Here is a 22,720-nt window from a genome sequence, read left to right as displayed (position 1 = left end):
GGAAATCAAGATTCTTTGTTGCAATTCCAAGTTGTTCACGTACTACTTCAAATATCGAAGAAGATTTCCTACCAGTTGTGAGGACATCTGAACTGGTAGTTTGTTTTCATGATCAATGGCATGATAGCATGTTATGAAAACAAGATTCTTGTGAAATTCAATAGTCTTCCCCTTCTTGACTTCATCATCTTTGTTGCCTCCGTTCATTGTGCACACCAAAATTGTAGAACCTTCTGAACTTACAGAACTATGTATCAAGAGATGACATGAGTGTATATAAACAAGTTTCATGGAAAACTTTAGGAAAACTTGTATACATTCGTGTGGGTCAGGAGTTCGTTCACATGTGGTCACGAGCCTATCGTGTGACCAAGAGAATAGAGGTCAAAACAAGGAATTCAGTTCGTGTGTCAAGAATAATAGTCGGGAACCAACTATTTGGGGAAAACGTTCAATAACATGGAATTTTTCTCTAAAGTGGATTATCAGACTAATCTTCAGGAGAGAAACTGGAGCGAAGCTCAACATATTTTAAGATCAAAACTAAGTAAGGAAAACATACAACCTTGACAGCACTCTCAAGACACTTCTTGTGACTATGAGCATCCTTCTTAAACTATAAGAAGAATGCCACACTGTGTAGCAGTCATGCTGTATTTAGATGAGAATTTTGGTCATCAATATTGACTTCTTATTTTTCTCCTTCAAGAGGATCTGTAGAAGGATCACTTGACTTACTTGAGGAAGTTTTATCAAGAGAGGAGCAAGAAGTACCTGAGACAGCCGTTTTCCTTGTCTTTTTGATGCTCCTCCTGAGACTGTTTATGCTGATCTTAAGCTCTGAGACTCGATTATTGATATGTATAAAGTCTGAAGCAGAAGGCTTGGATCCACAGTATTCTTTAGAGAGAGAAGAGGAACTCAATCTTTCTTTCTTTTTCATATGCCTTTTTCTCTTTTCAGAGTTATTTGAGAAGTCAGTTGCTCTTCTGCCTTTTTTCCTTCTATCGTTGTAGGCATTCTTTGTTTCAAAAGAGCACAATTAAGAAAAGACTTATGGTTTTTTTATTGATTGTCGAAAATGCCTTTTACTCCAACAATATGAGAGACAGGTTTAATAACTTCTTTAGACACCCATGAAAGGATGTTGTAAAGTTTCTCATTCCTTAAACGAAAATGACATTTTCGCTCAGAATGTCCTTTATTTCCGTAGTAGTAGCAGTTAAAGGAATTATTCTTAGCTGTTCTCATGTGAGTAGGTTTAGAAGGAGAAAAATCCTTGTCTTTAGACACACTGCAAGCTGTGAACGGTTTTTCACATGAAGAATTATCAATAGCTTTAATGAAATTAATCTTACTAGATTTTGGAGCGTATATTCCTTTATATCCCAGACCACGTGTATCACGATGTTCTTTACATGATCCAATCATAGAATATAATTTTGTAGAGCTAGAATTGAATCTACTTAGACTCTCTTCCAGTGATCTCACTTTATCGAGAGCAACTGCAAGGTCAGTCTCCAAGGATTTTTCTTTGGCTAGAAAACTGAGTTCTTTGTCATTAAAACATTTTTGTTGAGAGTCATATCTTGCATCAGCTTCTACAAGTCTTTCTTTCAACATAAAGAGATTTCGCAGAAGATTGTCACATTCGGACCTTTTTGTGCGTACATCTTATTCACGATCTTTAACGATAGATTGTAAGAGTTTATATACACCATCATATCCTTTAAAGAGTTTTCTCAATTTTTTAGTTTCTTGACAAAGAGGATCCATGTATTTACTCAAACAAGTTGTTGACTTCGTTTCTTTTAAAGCACTGTCAAACAACTTGATATATTGAGCAACTTCCTCATCAATACTTTGTCCTTCTTCTGAATCACTGTCATCCGAAAGATCATCAAACTATTCATCAAGGGATTTTTCCCAGTTGAATGCAGATTCAGTCAAGGGACTAGAGACAGAGTTTTTTATAGAAGCTTCAGGACTTTGAAACTCACCTGAGTGACTCTGAACTGATGTTGCGTTATCAGAGATACTCTCATACATAAAGTCAGATCGCTACAAACACAGACTTGTAAGGTCTTAAACGTGTTTGCCTGCTCTGATACCAATTGAAAAAGTGGGGGTACAACAACCACACCCAATATTTCGCTTGGCAATCTGTATGGAAAAACTCCAATATACTTTCTAGAGAATCAACTAGACAGTCAGACTCAATCTAGATAAAAAGTATATCAAAGAGTTCATATCTCAATCTCTCGATTTGATATATACTCAAGCAAATAGAAATCCCAACCAATCTCATACTGTATCAAGCCGGGACCTAGTCCAGATTGAACACACACTGTATCAAGCCGGGACCTAGTCCAGATTGAACACACACTGTATCAAGCCGCTACAGACACTAGCCTACTCCAAACTAACTTCGGTCTGGACTGTAATTGAACCCCAACCAATCTCATATTGATCCAAGGTACATGTATGCTCATACGTCTCTGATCCCAGCAAGATATTACGTACTTGATTCCCTTAGCTGATCTCATCCACAACTAAGAGTTGTTACGACCCAAAGTCGAAGACTTTAATAAACAAATCTGTATCACACAGAAAAGTCTATGGTAATAAATAAATCCTTCTCCCACGAATATACCTACGAGTTTTGTTCCGTCTTTTGATAAATCAAGGTGAACAGGAACCAATTGATAACCCAGACTTATATTCCCGAAGAACAACCTAGTATTATCAATCACCTCACAATAATCTTAATCAAAGCGCCGAAAGAAGATATTGTGGAATCACAGACGATGAGACGAAGATGTTTGTGACTACTTTTATATCTTTCCTATCAGAGATATCAATCTCAAGCCAATCTTTGCGATTGTACTCGTACGATAGAATATGCAAGATCAAATCATACAACTACGAGAAAGTAGTATCGGTCTAGCTTCACAATCCCAATGAAGTCTTTAAGTCGTTAACCTGGTTTAGAAGAAGAAACCAAAGGTTAAAGGAGAATCGACTCTAGCTTAGCGCAACTAGTATCACACGTAAAGTATGGGGATTAGGTTTCCCAGTTCCTAGAGTTCTCCCTTATATAGTCTTTCGTATCTGGGTTTGCAATCAATATTAGCTTGGTAACAAAGCATTCAATATTCACCGTTAGATGAAAACCTGATTAGATTCAAGTTAACATCTTTCAACCATTAGATCGAAAACCTAGCTTGTTACACACAAATGAAATGCACATTTCTAGGTTTGTGTAGCCGTATCCAAACATGTACATTTGTTGGTTCAACAATAGTTAACCAAATGGTTAGCCATATGAGCATTTTCATATCAACCATATTCTTCTTCACCATAACTAGTTCAAGTGACTCAAATGAACTAGTTAGAGAGTTGTTCAATTGCAAGGAAATCTTATGTAACTACACAAGACACAGTCGAAGCAAAAACGATTTGATTCACTCGATTGTTACACACAAATGAAATGCACGTTTCTAGGTTTGTGTAACCGTACCCAAACATGTACATTTGTTGGTTCAACAATAGTTAACCAAATGGTTAGCCATATGAGCATTTTCATATCAACCATATTTTTCTTCACCATAACTAGCTCAAGTGACTCAAATGAACTAGTTAGAGAGTTGTTCAATTGCAAGGAAATCTTATGTAACTACAAAAGACACATTCGAAGCAAAAATGATTTGATTCACTCGAATCGGTTTATGAACTTTATAGCCACGGTTTGCAATTAGCATTCCTTAGTTTATATAAACATGAGTTCACAAACAATCGTCTTTAGATATAACCTAACTCAAGTTCGCGTACTGGGTTCGCGGACTTAAGTTCCCGGAAGGAGTTCTCAAACTCCAACAGATTTTCTCGGGTCGAGAACTTCCGCCAGTTCGTGGACTTAGTTCACGACTCTTGTTCCGGTTCTCTTGATCAACAAAGTTCGCAAACTTCGATTCAAGGAATAAGGACTTATACATATATGTGTTTCCACAACAATTCTTATATCCATCATTGGTTATATAATCTAAACTCTCATTTCAATCATTGAAAGATTCTCAGAGGACGTTATATAGTTGTTATTCACAAACCATTTTTCGTCAGAGCAATTTTCAAAGTGATTGAAACATAACATGACTTTCGTCACTAGGTAAAGATGAACTTGGCCAAAGCGAAAGCTTACCAACATATATTTCGAGAAATAGATATGAGAGTTAAACTCGGCTCGAAATACCAAATGTGTATAATCTAAGTCTATATAGCAAAACGACCTTTGTCTCAAGATAGGAGATAAATAGACTTTTGAGTGATAGATAAGTTCAAGTCTCCATATACATTTTAGTCGATGAAGATCCACCAGTTCCTTGAGTAGTCCTTCGTATTGTATGATGATTGTCATGGAGTTCTTGAGCTCAACTATACTTTTTATCCTAGTCCGAGACCTTATCTATAGTAGACTAGAAATCAAGACTTATAGTTTTGATCACTAACATTGACAAACATGCTTGAGATAGCAACCCATGCGAGTTCGACCGAGCAATGCTCTAACACGATGTTATGCTTGTTGTAGAGGATTTTCATTCCAGAGAGAAAATAGACTAGAGGCTTAATTTATACATTCCCAAACTTACCCCAAATAAAGAGGATTGTGTCACTTGCGAGGACTTTAGGCCAAGGTTTTTAAAGCGCGAAGCGGAGCGTGACGCGTTTTTGTATTTCTAAGAAGTTATGCGTATGTTGAAGCATGAAGATTCACTTCATGGTTTATGGTTGAAGTGGATAAATGTAGGAAGATAATATTTATATACATGTAATATATATCTAAGTATTATCAAAAATTAAGACACGGCACAATGGTTCAGTTTGCTCCATGTAAATGGAATGTCAGGGGTTCGAACCCCCTCAGAAATTACTTTTTCCGATAAATTCTTTTTTCACTATTCTTGGGAAACATGGGTTTAGTGAAAATGGATAGATTAGATCAAATAATACGTGACAACGACACAATTTTCGAGCCTGGTGAATGATGCATTTTCTAAGAGATCTCAACCATCTAAAGAAATCAAACAAGATTTTTCTTTGTCATTTATTTTTCATTTAGTGGTTGAAGTTCTTTCAAAGTTGTTTAATGAGGCAGTTGCGAGAGAAAGATTCACAAATTCCATGTGGTTTATAAAGGTGTCGACTAACCGATCAAAAAAAAAAGGGTATCGACTTGCAATTTCTTTTTCTTCTTAATGTTTTTAAATTAGAGTTAAAGATAGCATGTTATTCTAATCATTTTTCAAGCCTACGAATGACTTAAATAAATGTGAATATTGAGAAAAGCTCAATAAAAAGCATTGGTGTTGATAATGTATCTAATGGTTGGATATGGAACTTGGTTGCAAGGTTTCTTCTTTATATATCACATATCTAGGTATGCGTATTGGTGTTTCAAGTCGTAATCCTTCTGTTTAGGATTTAGCTATTGGAAAAATGGGGAAAAAACATGCACCTTGGAAACACAAGTTTCTAACTAAATAAAGCAGCATAACGTTTAATAGAACTTCACTAGAGAGTATTCTTATCTATTTCACGCCGTTGTTAAAGATTTCAGGTTCAGTAGAGGACAAGATCAACAAGATTATGCGAAGATTTCTTTTGGTCGCTGATGAAGGAGAAAACGTTGAGTTGAGTGTTGTTGAAAAAAAATTGTAATCTTCAAAAACAAATAGGATTGAGCATTAAGTGTTTCAAATCATTCAAATAAATCTCTCTAAGCTATATGGCTATGGAGATATTCTAGAGAAAAAAACTGCTCTTTGGAGAAGAATAAACCAAGAGAAAACTTGCATTATTCATAGATTTTTTGTTCCTGCAAATGTATATTGGTTGGAGTAAGTGCTTCATAGATAAATCTAGTTGTATCCAAATAATTCAGTCGGTATTCTGCCAAGTGACTAAACTTGTTATCTATCTTTCAAGATACAAATTCTACAAGAAACTAGCCTCGTAATCCATTACAATTAAGCGGACATATCTACTTATATTGAATATGTACAAACCTGTTTAAATCAAATTATAAAAATAAACAATATAATGTGGAAAAGGAAAAACACAAGACACCATAAATTTTGTTAACGAGGAAACCGCAATAGCAGAAAAACCCAGGGACCTCGTCTAGATTGAACACCATATTGTATTAAGCCGCTACAGACACTAGCCTGCTATCATACTTCAGACTGGAATGTAGTTGAGATCGAACCCACCCTCCAAGCGAACCAGTTACAGTCGCGCTCCTCTTGAACCCACAAGGTTCTACGCACTTGATTTCCTTAGATGGTGTCCTTTACAGCCTAAGAGTTGCTTCAGCCGAAGTGAAGACTTTTGATACCAATATGCCTCTAACAGATAAGCCTATTTTATTTTTGTTTAAATTAAATATCAAGGTGTGGAAATCTGTTTGCAATAGACAAGCTAGCAAATCTCATAAATCTGGAACTTACGACGCCCGAAGAGTAACCTAGATTCTTAACCACCTCTCAAGAATAATCGTAGAAAGACCAACTAAGATCACTCTATAGATATCTATCCTGAGAAATCACAAAGTATGAGACGAGGAGAACTTTGTGATTACTATCTATCTTGCCTGAAAGAGATTACTAAAAACTCGATAGCAAAAAAGAAAGATCATGACTCACGAACTATCAAGGTAAAGATGTTCGGGACATGGCTTCACGAATCCCCAAGTGAAGTCTTTTTAGTCGTAGACCTAAAAGGTCAATAGAGGCGACTCTAGAATCAACTAGGACACAAAGTGTCAGGGATTTATTTTCCTAGTTGACAGAGATGCTCTATTTATAGTTTTCGAAGACTAAGGTTAGCTTAAAATTCAAGATAAGATAACTTGAGAATCAAGCAAACAAATTAGGTCTCCAAACTACATTAGAAGACTATACTCAAAGTTTCGGTTACTAAACCGTGTATAATGACTGTTCGGTTTGGAAAGTTAGCCAAATAATTAAAAGATATTTGATGTTCATTTAAACACCTAAGAAATTAATCATGATTCGCACACATCAGTGTTTAAGTGATTGATGAAGTCTTAGAAGTGTTTAAGATAGTTCTAGCGATGCTAAACATATTAAAATAATAAGTCTTTAAGCATCTGCTAAACATTGTCGGAATAGTTAGTACAACGGTTTTCCAACCGTATGGCTTGTTCACGAGTCAGGGTGCTATGGTTCGTGAACCGAGTTCGCCAACCCTATTAGACTACCGAACTCAGTTGGCCACGGTTCGTGAACCGGGTTCGCCAAATGCTAGCCTATTTATCCAACTTCTAAAATGCAGTTCACCACGGTTCGCCAACCAGGTTCACGAATTGTTCCCAACTGAACTTGTGGTTTGTGAACTGGTTCTCCAACTTTCCTATATTTCTATATCCCAGATATCTATGGTTTGCGAACTGGTTCGCCGACCTACCATGACTAGAAATTTCAGTAAGTTCATAGTTCTCTCTTATGATTTTTGAAATGTTCCCAAGTGATATAATCATTTGCATGGGCACTTTCAATTGATCCACAAATTAATTCATATAACTAATATTGTTAAGGACCTTTGAACATCTAACTGCTAAATCATACTTCGAGATTTTTTACAAGACAAGCTTGAATCGAAACATCATCTTTGTAAATCTACTAAAAGTCATACGACATAGTCTCAATAAATAGAATGATAATACAGTTTAGTGACATAGAATGGTTTAGTTTTCACATAGATACAAAAGTTTTCCAAATGTCTTCGTCGATCTTCAGTCTTCAAGGATGATCTCTGATACTTAATTACAATTTTAAGCTATCTGAAACTTGATTTAGTAGACTAGAAATCAAGATATAGTTTTGATCACCTAACATTGACGACAAGCTTGAGAAAAAAAAGGTCAACAAAAGAAGATATAGACTAGAAATCAAGATACAAAGGTCAACAACATAAGAAAAAAATAGAGGTTTTATTGCAATTGACCTCCAAACGAAGGAACCTATTAAAATCCTTTACAACTTAAAAAGCACAGAAGCATGACCACATTACCTTAAGAAACACTAAAACATCATCTGCAAAAACATATGAGTAAGCTTAGTAATTTTACACTTTGGGTGAAATCCATATCTTCCAGCCTCTGTTTGTTACTAAGCACCTCAATTACCATTACAAATACAGTAAAAACTCCATATATTAATATCCTTGGGACTTCATCAAATTATTAATATATGGAGTTTATTAATATAGGGAGGTATACCAAAAAAAAAAAATTCTTTTTTGCTAATTCAAAGTATGTAAATGATATTGGATAATGTGTATACGTATTTGCAGTCTCAATACACAAATACATATATCTATGTATGAACTTATAAGACCTTTAAGAATTTTTCGATACTTTTATAGCCAATTCAATGTATGTAAAAGATATTTTGAAACGAATTGAAGAGCATGTTTTGGGAACATCAAAGATATCCGTTCTTTATGGAATTGTAAATGAAGTTATTTTAACCGAAGAATAAATCATCGATGGAATTAGATAAAAAATGGAGGGAGATAATCCTAATGATGATAGTACGGAGATACTAAAAGCTTCACGCCAAAAAGCTTTAAACATGCTTAAAAATTTGGAAATGTTTTGGCTTCAACAAGAAGCTATCAATAATAATGAGGTCTTACACATCTTCAAATTAAAAGATGCGATGACAATTCAACAAGTTGCATCCTTGTCTAAAACAACTATAGATAAGTATTTTATTTTACCTTATATTTTGATGTAACAAGATCCATAAGTTTCCAATATAATGTCAATTATATAAATATATGGAGGTAAATTTCTTACAACGGGACTAAAAAAATCTATTAATATTAAACTGTGGAGGTTATTACTATTTATAACAGGCCCAGGTTGGGACTATGATTTTTTATTAATATATAAAGTTTATTTTATGTGGAGTTTTTACTGTAAGTAAGAGGATATAGGGCATCCCTCCGTAATCCTTTGTTGGCACCCAAAATAACCGTAGTGGGGCCATTATGAGAATTGAGAACTTAATAGAAGAAATACAAGTTACAATCCACTCAATAAAACTAGGAGGGAATCCCAACTTCTGCACAACAACAACAATAGCCACCCAACTATCTGAATTATAGGCCTTTTGAATATCAGTCTTCAGAGCACATCTAGAAGCTTCGGCTGTCTTGTGATAATTCCTAACAATCTCATGAGCTAAGAGAATATTATCTTGAATGGATCTGCCTAATATAAGGCAGACTAATTCGAACTCACATATTTTTTAATACAAACTTCATTCTTAAGGAAATGATGTTAGTAAGACACTTATAGATGACATTACAACATGAAATAGACCTAAAATCACTAACACAAAAAGCATTCTCACATTTATCCAGCAAAGTTATAAAGTACTGCTAACTTCTTTATGTAGCATACCAGACTTGAAGAAATTGTTAATATGAACCACAAAATCATCCCCTACAATTGACCAAACACTCTTGAAGAAATAACTATTGAAACCATCTGGTCCAGGAGTTTTTGAAGAGTATATAACCAAAGCTTCAGTTATTTCATCTCTAGTCACAAGTCTCATTAAAGCAGCAGCATCAGCTTCAGACACCAATCTACCAAAATGCAGCTCATTCAGAATCTCATATGTCTCATCATGATTGTTTGCGTTATCAAATAAGGACTTAAGGAAATCCACACATTTTTCCCCAATCTCCTTATCCTCTTATAATTTTTCATTAAGTCTAAAAAAGATATTACTCATGGATCTTCTTTCTCTTACAGAATTGAAAAAGAACCTGGTGTTTGAATCCCCAACATCCATCCATTTCACCTTTGACTTTTTCTTTACAATAGATTCCTCATATTTAGCAAGTCTTAACTGCCTCTTTCTCCTTCCCATCAAGGCCGCTCCTCATAGGATAAACCTGTAGCTAAAGTTGGACCTTATCCATAATTCCTTTAACCTCCATAACATGCTCAAAAAATCTCTTGAATCTAGTATTCTTTAAGTCAATAAGAATCTTCTTCAGTCTCTTCAACTAATTCACCAACACCATCATAGGATTACAACCCATAGGCTATTCCTAAGATTTTCCAATAATACACAAAAAAAACAGGCTTTATTATAGAATCTATAAGGAGAGGGGCCATGATATCTACCTTCAAATACACTCACAATCTCAGGGATGTGATCAAAAATCCCAGGCGACAGAAATTCAGCACCAGAGTCATCGAACATCTCGAACCTGTGCAGATTAACAAGAATCTGATCAGTCTTTGAAGTTATCATGTTCTCTTTCTCTTGCTTGTTACTCCAAGTAAAGAAACTACCACTATATCTTAAATCAAAAATATGAGCATTTTGAGTGCATTCCCAAAATTCTTAATAGTGTGAAGGAACAACCTGAGCCCCATCCACTCTATCACCATTTCTTAATAAAAAAGTTAAAATCACCCAACAAACCTAGAGTCTGTTATTAATATTATAGAGTTATTTGGTTTTTGGTACTTACTTTTTGACCTAAACCTGGGTTTGGTCCAACATTTATCCAGGCTTTGCATTTGGTCTAAAGACCAACGTCGACCCGTGTTGACTCGGTTATATGGTGACCTGCCCCTAGAATTATAACTTATTTTCTTATTCCACCCCAACCTCCAAATCACCCTTCAATTGTAACAGATCAAACGACCATTAACATGATGAAGTTCATGTGACCATTAACAGATTACTGTTTAATCCATGCAATTTTAGAGACAAACCCACTGTCCAAAGCATTCAAAAAAAACTCAAAATAAATTCTCAATCACCAATTATTCATTGTCAATGACTCAATCACATCAAGCTATTTCTTTCCCTGACTTCTCAATGGTACTATACCCAAAACTGTATACAGCTCAAACCAATAATTCCATGTCCATCTCAGCTTCAATTTCAGGTCTTATTTTCTCTTGAACACAATCACAAGAACCCAAGGCTGACCAGCAAACCCATATCAATTCACAGTATCTTAGTTCAACATCAATAATAATTTTCGTATCTAAGCATCAATTCCCAGTGAATTTCTTCTCCTAATCCTTCTCTGAGACTCATACGGAAAACCCCAAACCCAATTACCAGCAATTACCCATACAACAATCAGATTCTCCAAAACCTCCATCAATCTCTCGAATATTCTCATATAACATCGAACCATAACTGACACATCTTTGTAACATCTCCAGTGATTGTCACAAGGTCCAATTCAGACTCTTAGAGAAACCCAATCTTTCTGCAACATCAAATCCCCTTTCTTCCATCTCAAATACAGTAGCAGCACCAGATTTGTTAATCACTCATCATCATCAGCTGATAATCATCTTCCTGTTCTTCTCGGAAAATTGCAAATCCATCCACTGATTTCTCGAGTGAACCACAACCCAACTTCCTGAATCGTTCTAGCCTCACTATTAACCTCTTCCATCTTCTCCTTCACGATATGAGTTGAATCTTGTCTCATAAATTTATACCTAGCTTGTCTGAAATGGTATGGACCTTTGAATGATTTGCTTAAGAATCTAAAATTAAATCCTATATAACCATCCATACCTCAATTAAGAAAGAAACCCATCTCAAATTTGATCAATTTCGTATCTAAATTCAACCAATTGATCAATTTCGTATCTAAACATCAACCAATTGATCAATTTCGCAGTAGAAACATCTCCTTTGTAATTTACAGAGAATAACGTCTACGCAGCTTCACTAGTTGATTCGCTCAAATTAACTCTACTTTCAACTTCTTCGTTTGATCCGTTACAGTTTCATGTGTTTCATCCACGCAACAGGAAAAGAAAAGAATGAGAAGAAGAAGAAGAAGAAGAAGAAGAAGAAGAAGAAGAAAGGAAGAAAAAGATTAGCCACGGAGGCGGAAAAAGTGTTATCATTTTGGGGACCCTGGTTGTGAATACTAATAATTTAAGAGACCACAGAAAATTAATTTAAGTCAAAATTTAGACACGTCACCATATAACTGAGTCAACGTTGAGCTTGGATAAATGGTAGACCAAATACAGGTTTAGGTCAAAAAGTAAGTACCAAAAACCAAATAACCCAATATTATAACTAGCAAAAGCCTTTATTTCATTCCACAAATGTCTACTTTGAATAAAATCATTAACCACTACTGTCATAAACAAAAGTAGCAAGAAAAGCTTTATTCTGATAAGTCACAATATGTAAGAAAAGAGTTTGAGAAGAACAATGGATAACCTGAACCTTCATGATTTCAGGATCTCATCCCATCCAAATCCCACCCAAACCACCATAGAATAGTTATCTACAAACCGCCAAGAAGAACAAATATTATTTCTAATTCAACACTTATTAGTTATTACTATCATGCACATGAGTTTCCACGTCATCACAACCTATTATCGAACCTCCTGTTTAAAGGGTCAATTAAGTCCCTTAATCATGTTAAACATTTTAGGGGTTAGGCTTCTTAACCTTAGCAGCTTTCTTATCAATACCTTTTACACTCAAAGCAGTGGTAGCCGTACCACCATTCTTAGGCAGAAAATGAGATATAGCTCCCACAAACTCGCTACCTTCTATCCATCCAATATTTCTACCTGATGCAACACAAAACTAACAGTCTCACTGTTCTTTGAGTTGCTCACACGATCACTCTTACTCCATCAGGGAAACCAACTTCCATACTCTGAACCTCAGTGTCTTTTCAGCCACCATCAACTGCTTCAACATCCATTGTCAGCTTTCTTAATATACTCTACTACCAGAAAAAAAAAATAACGTCTCTTGTTCATGTTCATCCTCATCCATATACTAAAAGATAATGTCTCTTATTCTTCAAAAAACATAATCTTGCACACATAATTGAAATCAATGCATTTACCCGAGACACGAACATCACAAGGAGTTGTGATCACATCACATATTGATCGTATAATGACCGATTACATATTAGTTCATCCGTACAAACTTATTGTTAGGCTAAAAATACTAGAATTAGGATGCAAGTTTCCTATCAAGTTTAAACACTCGGAGAAATACAAATGCTTAAATACATCATTTCTTTCTTTTGTTGCAATCATTCTTCTTCAGGTTCCTCCTCTTCTTGGAGTAGATTTTCTCTGTTGTCATGGGCCCAAAAGCCGCGCACATCTATAAGCATACTGGCAACAGTTCCACCTTGCTTACAATTAAGGAGATCAGCTAATGTTATCCTCAACGGATCAGCTGGTTTTACCATGTCCCAAATTTCATCCCTTACGTCCTCAATGCATAATTCATAGTTACCTCCCTCTATCCATTTCTGATGTACGTCTCTGTTATTAAACAACAGAAGATCACAACACCCCACTAGTTAATCAGAAATAACACTAATCAACAGCAAAGTGTTTGGTAGTCTACGACTCGAACCGCTTGTTTCTAGACAAACTATCGTAAATGACCAATTTTCATATTGGGAGACTATCAGGTAGCATCAATTTTTGATGAACCTCTACTTATCTTCCACTTGAACGAAATTTGTGCATACATAATATTCGCTTATGAAAAGGGATGGAGAGAAAAATTCTTCGATTTTGAAAATCCATTTGAAATGTTCGGTAATTTGAGACTTGCAGAACTTGCTTCCAGATCAGCAAGCAGGAAATTACAGATTCTTTTTGTAGGAAGTTTGTATCGAGTAACATCGTTTTCTGATGCACCCCTTCTTTTCTTCCATATTCGACTTTAATTAACAAAAAAAAATAGAACTCTTTAATAATGAAAACTTAATCGCATGCCTGAATGAAAAATTTACCTGAAAAGTGTGTGAATATCAGCTGTGGTGAGAAATCCTCTTCCGTGAAGATCAAGACACTTAAACAAGTATGTTAATCCTTCAGGAGAATCTTTGTTTTCCAGGGCCAAAACAAAGTCAAGAAAGCTGTCAAAATCCATCTCTCGCAAATTTTTACCTCCACCTTTTCCACGTCTCACGTGCTCATCAAATGCTTAAAAATAAGAGAACATAGAATACGTAAAGAGAAAACCAAGGGAATATTGAGCTAACTGGATCAATCAAGCTACAGTTACACGATTCTACATTATTAGTAACAAGTCTTAGTTTATACCCCGCTCGATGAAAATTTCTGTCAGCGTCCCATCTGCATATTCCCGAAGCTCATACTTGCTTAAGTTTCCATTTGAATCTTTATCTAAGGCAAGGAACATATCTGCAACGTAGAGATCAAGAATAAACTTTAATATGGATATAAAGAGAAAGAAGTCGAGAACAACAGAAAATTATATAAGAACCCCAATACACACCACAGATCCGCTGAGCGGATGTCAAAGAGAACCAATTCTCAGCTTGTTCGGTATCAGTTACTTCTTCCTCAGGATCCTAATTTTAAAAGAATGTGGGGTTAAAAACAGAGGGACAGATCCAAAATTGTGAAGCAATTACTCAGGCAATGAAATGCAATAAAAAATGTCGTTCTCAAACAAAATATTTCCTATGCTTGAAGATTTGAATCTGAAATTACTCAATGGTGGCAGCTCGGAATAATGGTGGGAAAGAAGAATAACTACTGCAACCACCTATGACCTGCCTATTTACGCTTCTGGGAGCAATGTGCATGCGGGAGAGAGGCGTGTTCACTTTCATTCTTTTAGTGCCAACTCAAGTCAAGGTTTATTAATATAGAGCAACCATCCGTTGTTGTTTGTTTACTCAACAAGTTAATTAATCAATACCAAAAGAAGGAATTCATACCCCGTAAGCATTCAACCTCATTCAGATCAATCCCTAAAAGAAAACAGAAGGTATAGAACAAAAAACAGAAGGTGAACGTCATGCAGAAAACTGATAGAATATTTTCAATCACTCCCCAAGAATTCAACTCTAAGAAAAAAAGACTTATATAGATGAAAAGTAGTATATGATTTGTAGATGATGCATGTAAAAACCTCCACACCTAAAACAAAACTGTATCCTAAACAGTACAAATTGTGTCCCAAGCTACCTGCAGGTAACAACATGCAAGAACACAATAAAAGACCAAATTTTCAGTAAGAAACTACCTGGTGCAGTTCCATGAGTTCCTGGAGGCAGTTACTAAGCAGCACCTTCTTTATGCAAGCTTTACCTGCCAACAACAAAAACATATTATAAATTCAATAATCAAATGTCTGATGGATCTAAAAAGATAATTGTAAAGAGATTAAACAGAAATGATATAACAAGGGACAATTTAATAGTGATAAATTCACTCTGAACAGGAGATGAGAAATCTCCAGTTAAACAGATTGTGTAGTTTTAAATTTTGTTATTATTTAATGAATCACGCTTTTAAAGCTACCAACCAGCTCCGGTGAACCAGATTTAATGAAAATATGATTCATTCTCATAAGTGTTGTCAAGTTGTCATCAGTCCTTATGGCAATTGTGACATTAGAAGAACACCCCCATTCTTCTTCTGTCATCTGTTGAGGTGACCCAACTCTAAGATTAGAAACCATTGCCAGTGCATTTGCATCATATTTTATGTAAGTTTTTAAATTCATCAATGCCATCTAAATGCATGTATATAAATAGAATTTCACGATTGCCTGGGAATTTGGTCCATCAATAAGTAAACTAGCGTGTCCATAGAGTGACGGGATACATCACTTTAAGATTTCCCCCCATTTTTACAGCACTAAGGCACTAATGAAAGATTCCTTAGGGAAATACAAAAATGAACGAAGATAAATGTAACAAAATGTTTTTATCCAAGTGATCCCACACTATGAAAATATTAGGATACGAAATACAGAATAAAAGTAGCCATTGCATATTGTTACTGAGACACGAGAACCAACCTCTTCTATGTGGATCACAGAAGAAAAAGAATTTCTGTGCAGCTATACGGCAATACATATTAACAAAAGAATCTGGCATCTCACGTAGTTGTGCAAGATTAGGAATAAGGCCTCTAATGTATGACTCCATTTCCTGGAGACACAAAGAGGTATTAAGCATAGTATACAAAGAGCACCTAACCAGAAAGAAGTAATTGTAGCTTTTGAAAGTACCACAGGTTCAGAAGAAGGAAAAAGAAAGGCAAAGGAAAGCAAAGCACACCGTAGATTGTAGAAAACCATCAGAATCCTCGTCCAACTCACTCATGTCGATTCTAGCTTGAGTAAGTGAAACCTGAATGAGAAGGAGTTGTTAGTAATTACTACTTAGTGGTGACACATGAAATTCTACTGAACAAATACGTGAACCTACAAGGATATTCAAAAAAGTATCCAAATAAACTGGAAGAAGGTTTTTCTTTTCGTTGTTCAGTTAATCACAATATACAGTTTCTTCAGTTGGTTTTTATCTCATAGAATTTAATTATTATAAATACGATGAAGTGGATGGTGAAGAATTTTTGTATCAAAGGTTTAAGCTGTCACCATAAAATACACCATGAACATGGCTTATACTTTTCCCTCTAATATACAAGTTATTGTTTTTGACATTTTGTTCCCGCAAGAAAGATGGTTAGTGAAAACTACGAGCAATTCCAGAAAATAAATAGCAAACTCACCGTGCGCATGACATATAGGTAAAAGGGTAAGATGGCAATTCTTCCAGACTCATCTTTCTCGAATTTCATAAAATTTGATGGGCTGAAAAAACGTCGACATTTCGGTCCTATTTGCTCAGAACAGACTGATGCAATGTGGCAGAAATCTTCATAATTCATCTGACAAACAAGTAGGCAATTACACCATGTAAGTTGTATAACCAAAATTTTATAGTATTAGCTATGAGAGCAGAGTTCTAACTTAGCTTTGACTATTACAAAAACTACAGCATGAAAAAAGTTATGCACATGAAGAAACAAATAAGAGAAGAAGACTTAACAGAAGTGACTATACCTTTTCAGCACCAGTAGCATCATCTATCACACAATTTTCTCTCAAGCATACCCACATAGCATCTAGATCGTCAGCATTTAGTAGGAGATCTGATTGCTTCTGCATAATTGAAGTCATAAACCTGAATCAGTTCCTCAAACCATATCAAACTACATTAAACGATAAAAGCAAGTCAGCTAAGAGTTGGGCTGTAAACACCAATCAGAACCAGCAGGGCAGGCAAATAATACCTTTAAGAAACGGTACTTTGCCAACCGTTGAACCCTACTACTGATAGAGCCTTCTTCAGGTTTCTGTGCCAAAGAAAACCAGTAAAAAGAATATAAAAAAACCAATACATATTAAACTGAGTTATCACAGATGGAGGGGTTTTAAACATGGGATTATACACAGAATTCAAAGTCTGTAATTTTCTAGGTTAAAATCTTCTATTATGTAAAAAAGATAAAAGAGCCAACCACCAAAACAAACACAACTTTGAGCCCATGCCTTTCTGTAAAAACTCGGAATCGTGCCAGCTTCAGCATTCTTCTGTTGCTTATCTTTAAATATCTCCAGCAAAATTCTCTTAGTTTCAAGCTCTGCAGAGTGAAAATCATTAATCCAGAGTCCAACTACAACATGATAAAAACATACACTTCACTCCAATACATAAACTTCAAAAATTAGCAAGGTCTTACTGGTAAACAAAACTACTTCTGTAATTATCCTACAGTTCGTTCACAACAATTTCCTTAACGCCTATCATCAGCTCAGGGCACACTAAACCTAACTTCTACTTTCAGAACTCCATTTAAACCTAAACTCACAGTTAACACTGAAAATCCCACACTCTTAAAATCCTCGGCACAACCAGCAGAAATCAATCAAAACCTAGCAATTCAGAACCCACATTTTATTTACAAAAGTTTACAAAGATCAGAAATTGGGCGAGGGGAAAGATACTAACCCATTAAAGCTTCAGAACCAAGTCCAGCACCAGATCCAATGAATCTACGTAGGTTTCGTACCCATGGCATAGAAGATGCAGGTGGTATCCTTCTATGAGTTACTTCATGACCCTCTCCGTCGCTTGAACCACTATACATTATCACCCTCTACAGATGATGAGGAGGATTTGCTTACAGGGTTCAGAGAAAAGAAAAGAACTGGTTATGAACAAATGCACAAATTCTAGACCCTAATTTTCTTATGATTTTGTTTTCATGGCTCTGGAGGAAATTTGGTGGGAGAAGAAGAGGCTAATACTTCAGATCCGGTTTCGTAACTAGCAGGGGTAGCAGTAGTGGTAGAAATTGTTTATTGCTGAGTCGCAGCTAGTCGAATGACTCAAGTGAGTTCCGATTCCATTTTTTTTTCTTTGAGCACTGAGAGCAACTCTGGGATAGGCCAACAAACCGGTTTGCGCATTCTACATTTAGTGGGACTGACGAACAAATATAATGGATCCACAAACCCTAAATCCGTCTCAATCTGAGTCGATCAACTCAACATGAGACGAGCTCTGATTTAACTTGAGCACGTCGTCTCAATTTAAGACGACACAAATATTACGAAGCAAAAGAAAAAAAAAATTGAAAGTCGGTTAAGTTATATATATTTTAAATTTTTATAAGATTTTTTTAATAAACCGAATTCGGTTGATATTATAAAAATATTTTTTATAAAATACAGGTCCCAATAGTTAAAAGAAATATGTGTTTGCAAAAATAAGTGGATCTGCTAGTTAAATTTTCCTATTAAATACTGTGAGAAATCACGTTTGTCTGTTCACGTGGACAGATAAATGATTAAAATCTGACAGTCCCATTGGAATTGCTTAAACTAGTGAGTTATTACACGAGGGTATAATATTCAAAGTATCATTATTACAATTTGATTAAGAAAGAATGGAGCGAATGGTCCCCGAAGGTTACGGAGAAAGTTCCCGTTTGACTTTCATCCACTGCATAGTTGCCAGGCCATCCACGACATGATTTCCTTCCTCGTAGGTCGTAGTGGTAGTGGATAATGTATTGAGGTATTTGGCGTATTATGTGTTTAATTTCACCAATAATTCTGCTATATATCATGATTATAACACCTCGTGTTTTTAGCATGGCGTATGCTAAAAGATGCTCTATGATATGGGATGAAGCTTCATCCAAAGCTTCCGTTGCGTAGTAAAGGAAACTTTGACCTAGGCCAATACGATGAGAAAAATGACATCGCATCAAATGATGCATTAGGCCAGTAGGATAGATGGTCTTGAGTAAAGTTAGTGCTAACACAGCACATTACCATGTCATTGGCCTAGGGGTCACTATGTTGCATCAGGACAGAGCAGGCTAGCCTTGCCAATGTGCATCCATCACGAGCAGGCTAGCCTTGCCAATGTGCATCCATCACGGCTGGACATTGGAGTGGCATATGGGCCAAAGCCGGGAATACATCCATTGCGGCCCTTCACTGGACCTGGCTTAGGAAATGTTCAGCCATCATGGCCGGACATTATAACTGGCTTCTGAGACAGAACTGAATGCAAAGCCATCTTGGTCGGTTATTCAGAAATATATGGCAATGACCATGAATAGTAAAAGTGGGACTTGGTAAATGATTTTCCTCCCCTAATCAAAGTTGTAAAAATGTCTTTAAACACACATAAATGGAGGGGTAGTTGGTTGAAGATGCATATGTAGACCATGTACCAAGTAAGCTTCATAACTTAGCCGAAAGAGTATAAATGATGTTTAGGCTTCATTTATAGCTGTGTAGCCTTGCCAATGGGGAGTGTTAAGAATGGACATCATTATACCATGTTGCGGATCAAACATGCATCACTTGGATGCATTTTGACTGAACGACCTACACGGACTAGGTCATGACCATTATTGCGTCCACGGCCTTGCAAATGAGCTGGCTTAAGCTTCTGTCCCTTCGAGGATGTACTACGGTCTGTGCTTGATCCCTTTATAGTGGGGAAGGATACGTAGGCAGATGCAATGAGTTGCAGCATTGCTGGTCCAGCACTTTTTCGCTCATATCAACTAATTGTGAGATGATTGCGGCATATTGGCCTCTCATATCATCTGTCTCGGTAGATCGATGCAAGAGATTATTATGGACAAACTTGATGAGGCAATTTGCATTCCATTACTTGGATGCTCATACTTCCTATCAAGGCATTCGAATTAGGCATGTAGCAATGGAGCATTGGGCATAGCCTCGAAAGTAAGCTACACCGATATGCAAGTTAGTGGAGCTTGCATAAGCCTAAGGAAAGTATGGCATGAGACTGGTTGATGCACCATTCGCACCAGAAAGACAAGTGCATTCTCTCAACGATGCCTAAGCTAAGTGACGAAGGGGTATTTGTCCTGCAATAGCATATGCGCAAGTTCAAGGCATGTTCTAAGCCTACAGTGGACTCGGAAGTCAGTGATGCATGTAAGGTGCATCGGCCATAGCCTTCAAGGCTTTAAACCCTTCGCTAAACAAGGGTAAGTTGGAAAGGTGTGGGAGCCAAGTTAGCTGCATCATGCTCCACGATCATGCTTGTAAGGGAAAATGAACGTGCATTTGCATGTATTTAAGGCCGGTAAGTATCATCAGAATGGCGCACCGGGGAAGTTATGGCTTGCGCGTCCAGGCGCGCGAGGCATAATTTTTCGATCTGTCACAGTTGGTATCAGAGAAAGTTCTGAGATAACTCTATGGACTGCATGGAGTAGACTCGTCAAAGAGTATTTTTCCTTCAAAAGAAATAAAGTTGGAGAGTAGGCCAACTTTTGCGCAGAAAAGAGTTAGTAACTGCCAGGCCAGTTAGTTGAGCTTGTTGAAGTATCGTGAGATTGCCTGGCCTAAGTGGCACCCCCTTACGAGTGGATGTATGGAAGACTGTTCGGAACGGTAGGCATACAATAGGACTGATCACCCTCACACGTTGGAAACTGGTCAACAGTGTGCGTTGTTGGGCCGGCTAGCATCCCACTTACGAGTGACAACCTGGATGACTGTCAGGGACGGTGGGTAATTAGATCTTGTTCCACACAATACTACAAATTATTTGCACCAACTTTGTGAACTTTAGGGACCCTTGAGTATGTACATTGGGATGCGCATTCAAGATACCTTGTTGAGATATCCTTTTGGCAATTGGCCAATTGAGATTCTTGGTAACGTTGTGGACACTTTTTGAATTCCTAAGTATGTGGTATGAGACGTTTGCTCAGAATGTCCTGATTGATGTTCCATGACAAACTGAAGAAGCCTTGCGTGATTTCTGAGAATCTGGTATGGGAGTTTTGCCAAGGAATCCAAACCGAAGAGTTTGTCCGCAATAGTTTTATTTTGAATTTCGGGGACGAAATTCTTTAAAGGGGTGAATGATGTAATAGCCTGTGTTTTTAGCATGGCGCATGGTAAAAGATGCTCTGTGGCCTGGGATGAAGCTTCATCCAAAACTTCTGTTGTGTAGTAAAGGAAACTTTGGCCTAGGCCAATACGGTGAGAAAAAATGGTAAGTTGCGTGGTTATATTGTCCAAAGACCAATATCGCATCAAACGATGCATTAGGCCAGTTGGGTAGATGTCCTTGAGTAAAATTAGTGCTAACATAGCACATTACCATGTCATCGGCCTAGGGACAATATCACATCACTATGTTGCATTGGATTATAGTAAGCTGGCTTTGCCAATGTGCATCCATCACGGCTGGATATTGGAGTGGCATATGGGCCAAAGCCGGGAATACAACCATCACGGGACTTCACTGGCCTGGCTCAGGAAATGTTCAGCCATCATGGCCGGATATTGGAACTGGCTTGTGAGCCATAACTGAATGTACAACCATCTTGGTCCTATTATTCAGAAATATATGACAACGGCCATGAATAGTAAAATTGGGACTTGGTGAACGATTTTTCCTCCCCTAATCAAAGTTGTAAAAATGTTTTTATAACATATATCGGGAAGGGTAGTTGGTTTAAGGTGCATATTAGGAGAATACACCAAGTAAGCTTCATAGCTTACCCGAAAAATTATAAATGATGCTTAGGATTCATTATAGCTGCGTAGCCTTGCCAATGGAGCATATTAAGCATCGGTATCATTATGCCATGCCGCGGACCAAATATGCATCACTTGGATACATTTTGACTGAACGGCCTATACAGACTAGGCCACTACCATTATTGTTTGACCACGGGCTAGCAAACAAGTTTTCTTAAGCTTCCATCCATTGGAGGATGAACTATGGTTTGTGCTTGATCCCTTTAGAGTATAAAAGGGTACGTAGGAAGCCACAATGAGTTGCAACATTTCCGGTCCAGCACTTTGTCGCTCATATCATCTAATTGTAAGATGATTGCGGCATACTGGCCTCTCATATCATCTGGCTCGGTAGCTCGACGCAAGAGATGCTTTCGGCCAAACTTGATGAGGCAAGTTGCATTCCATTACTTGGATGCTCATACTTCCTATCAAGGTGTTCGACTTAGGCATGTACCAAAGGTGCATTGGGAATGTCCTCAAAAGTAAGTCACATCGGTATGCAAGTTAGCAGAGCTAGCATAAGCCTAAGGAAAGTACGGCATGATCCTGATTGATACACCCTTGGACCCATCAAGACAAGTGCATTCTCTCAGCAATTCCTAATCTAAGTGAAGAAGGGGTATTAGGCCTGCAATGGCCTATGTGTAAGTTCAAGGCATGTTATGTGCCTACGATGGATTCGGAAGCCAGTGATGCATGTAAGGTGCATCGGCCATAGGGTA

The 22,720-nt window shown here is 36.9% G+C and overlaps 1 protein-coding gene and 1 non-coding gene across 2 annotated transcripts; both read right to left on the bottom strand.

The window, feature by feature from the left end:
• Positions 1-12,926: 12,926 nt before the first annotated feature.
• Positions 12,927-18,267, bottom strand: LOC113350213 (probable serine/threonine-protein phosphatase 2A regulatory subunit B'' subunit TON2). The gene is made up of 12 exons (XM_026594319.1): positions 17,917-18,267; positions 17,457-17,548; positions 17,198-17,260; positions 16,968-17,066; positions 16,634-16,792; positions 16,177-16,248; positions 15,915-16,047; positions 15,135-15,199; positions 14,379-14,454; positions 14,183-14,284; positions 13,870-14,062; positions 12,927-13,390 (listed from the first exon to the last, which is right to left on the bottom strand). Exons 1-12 carry the CDS (start codon positions 18,053-18,055, stop codon positions 13,153-13,155), a joined length of 1,431 nt encoding a protein of 476 aa, XP_026450104.1. The 5' UTR covers positions 18,056-18,267; the 3' UTR covers positions 12,927-13,152.
• LOC113354874 lies at positions 13,662-13,777 on the bottom strand. Its single transcript, XR_003362077.1, has one exon. It is a non-coding gene; the product is annotated as a small nucleolar RNA snoR104 (small nucleolar RNA).
• Positions 18,268-22,720: the final 4,453 nt, after the last annotated feature.

This window comes from Papaver somniferum, chromosome 2, assembly GCF_003573695.1.
Source record: "Papaver somniferum cultivar HN1 chromosome 2, ASM357369v1, whole genome shotgun sequence".
NCBI classification, from domain to species: Eukaryota; Viridiplantae; Streptophyta; class Magnoliopsida; order Ranunculales; family Papaveraceae; genus Papaver; species Papaver somniferum.
Note: the sequence above shows the minus strand (reverse complement) of the source record. Positions and strands in the feature narration are given on the sequence as shown.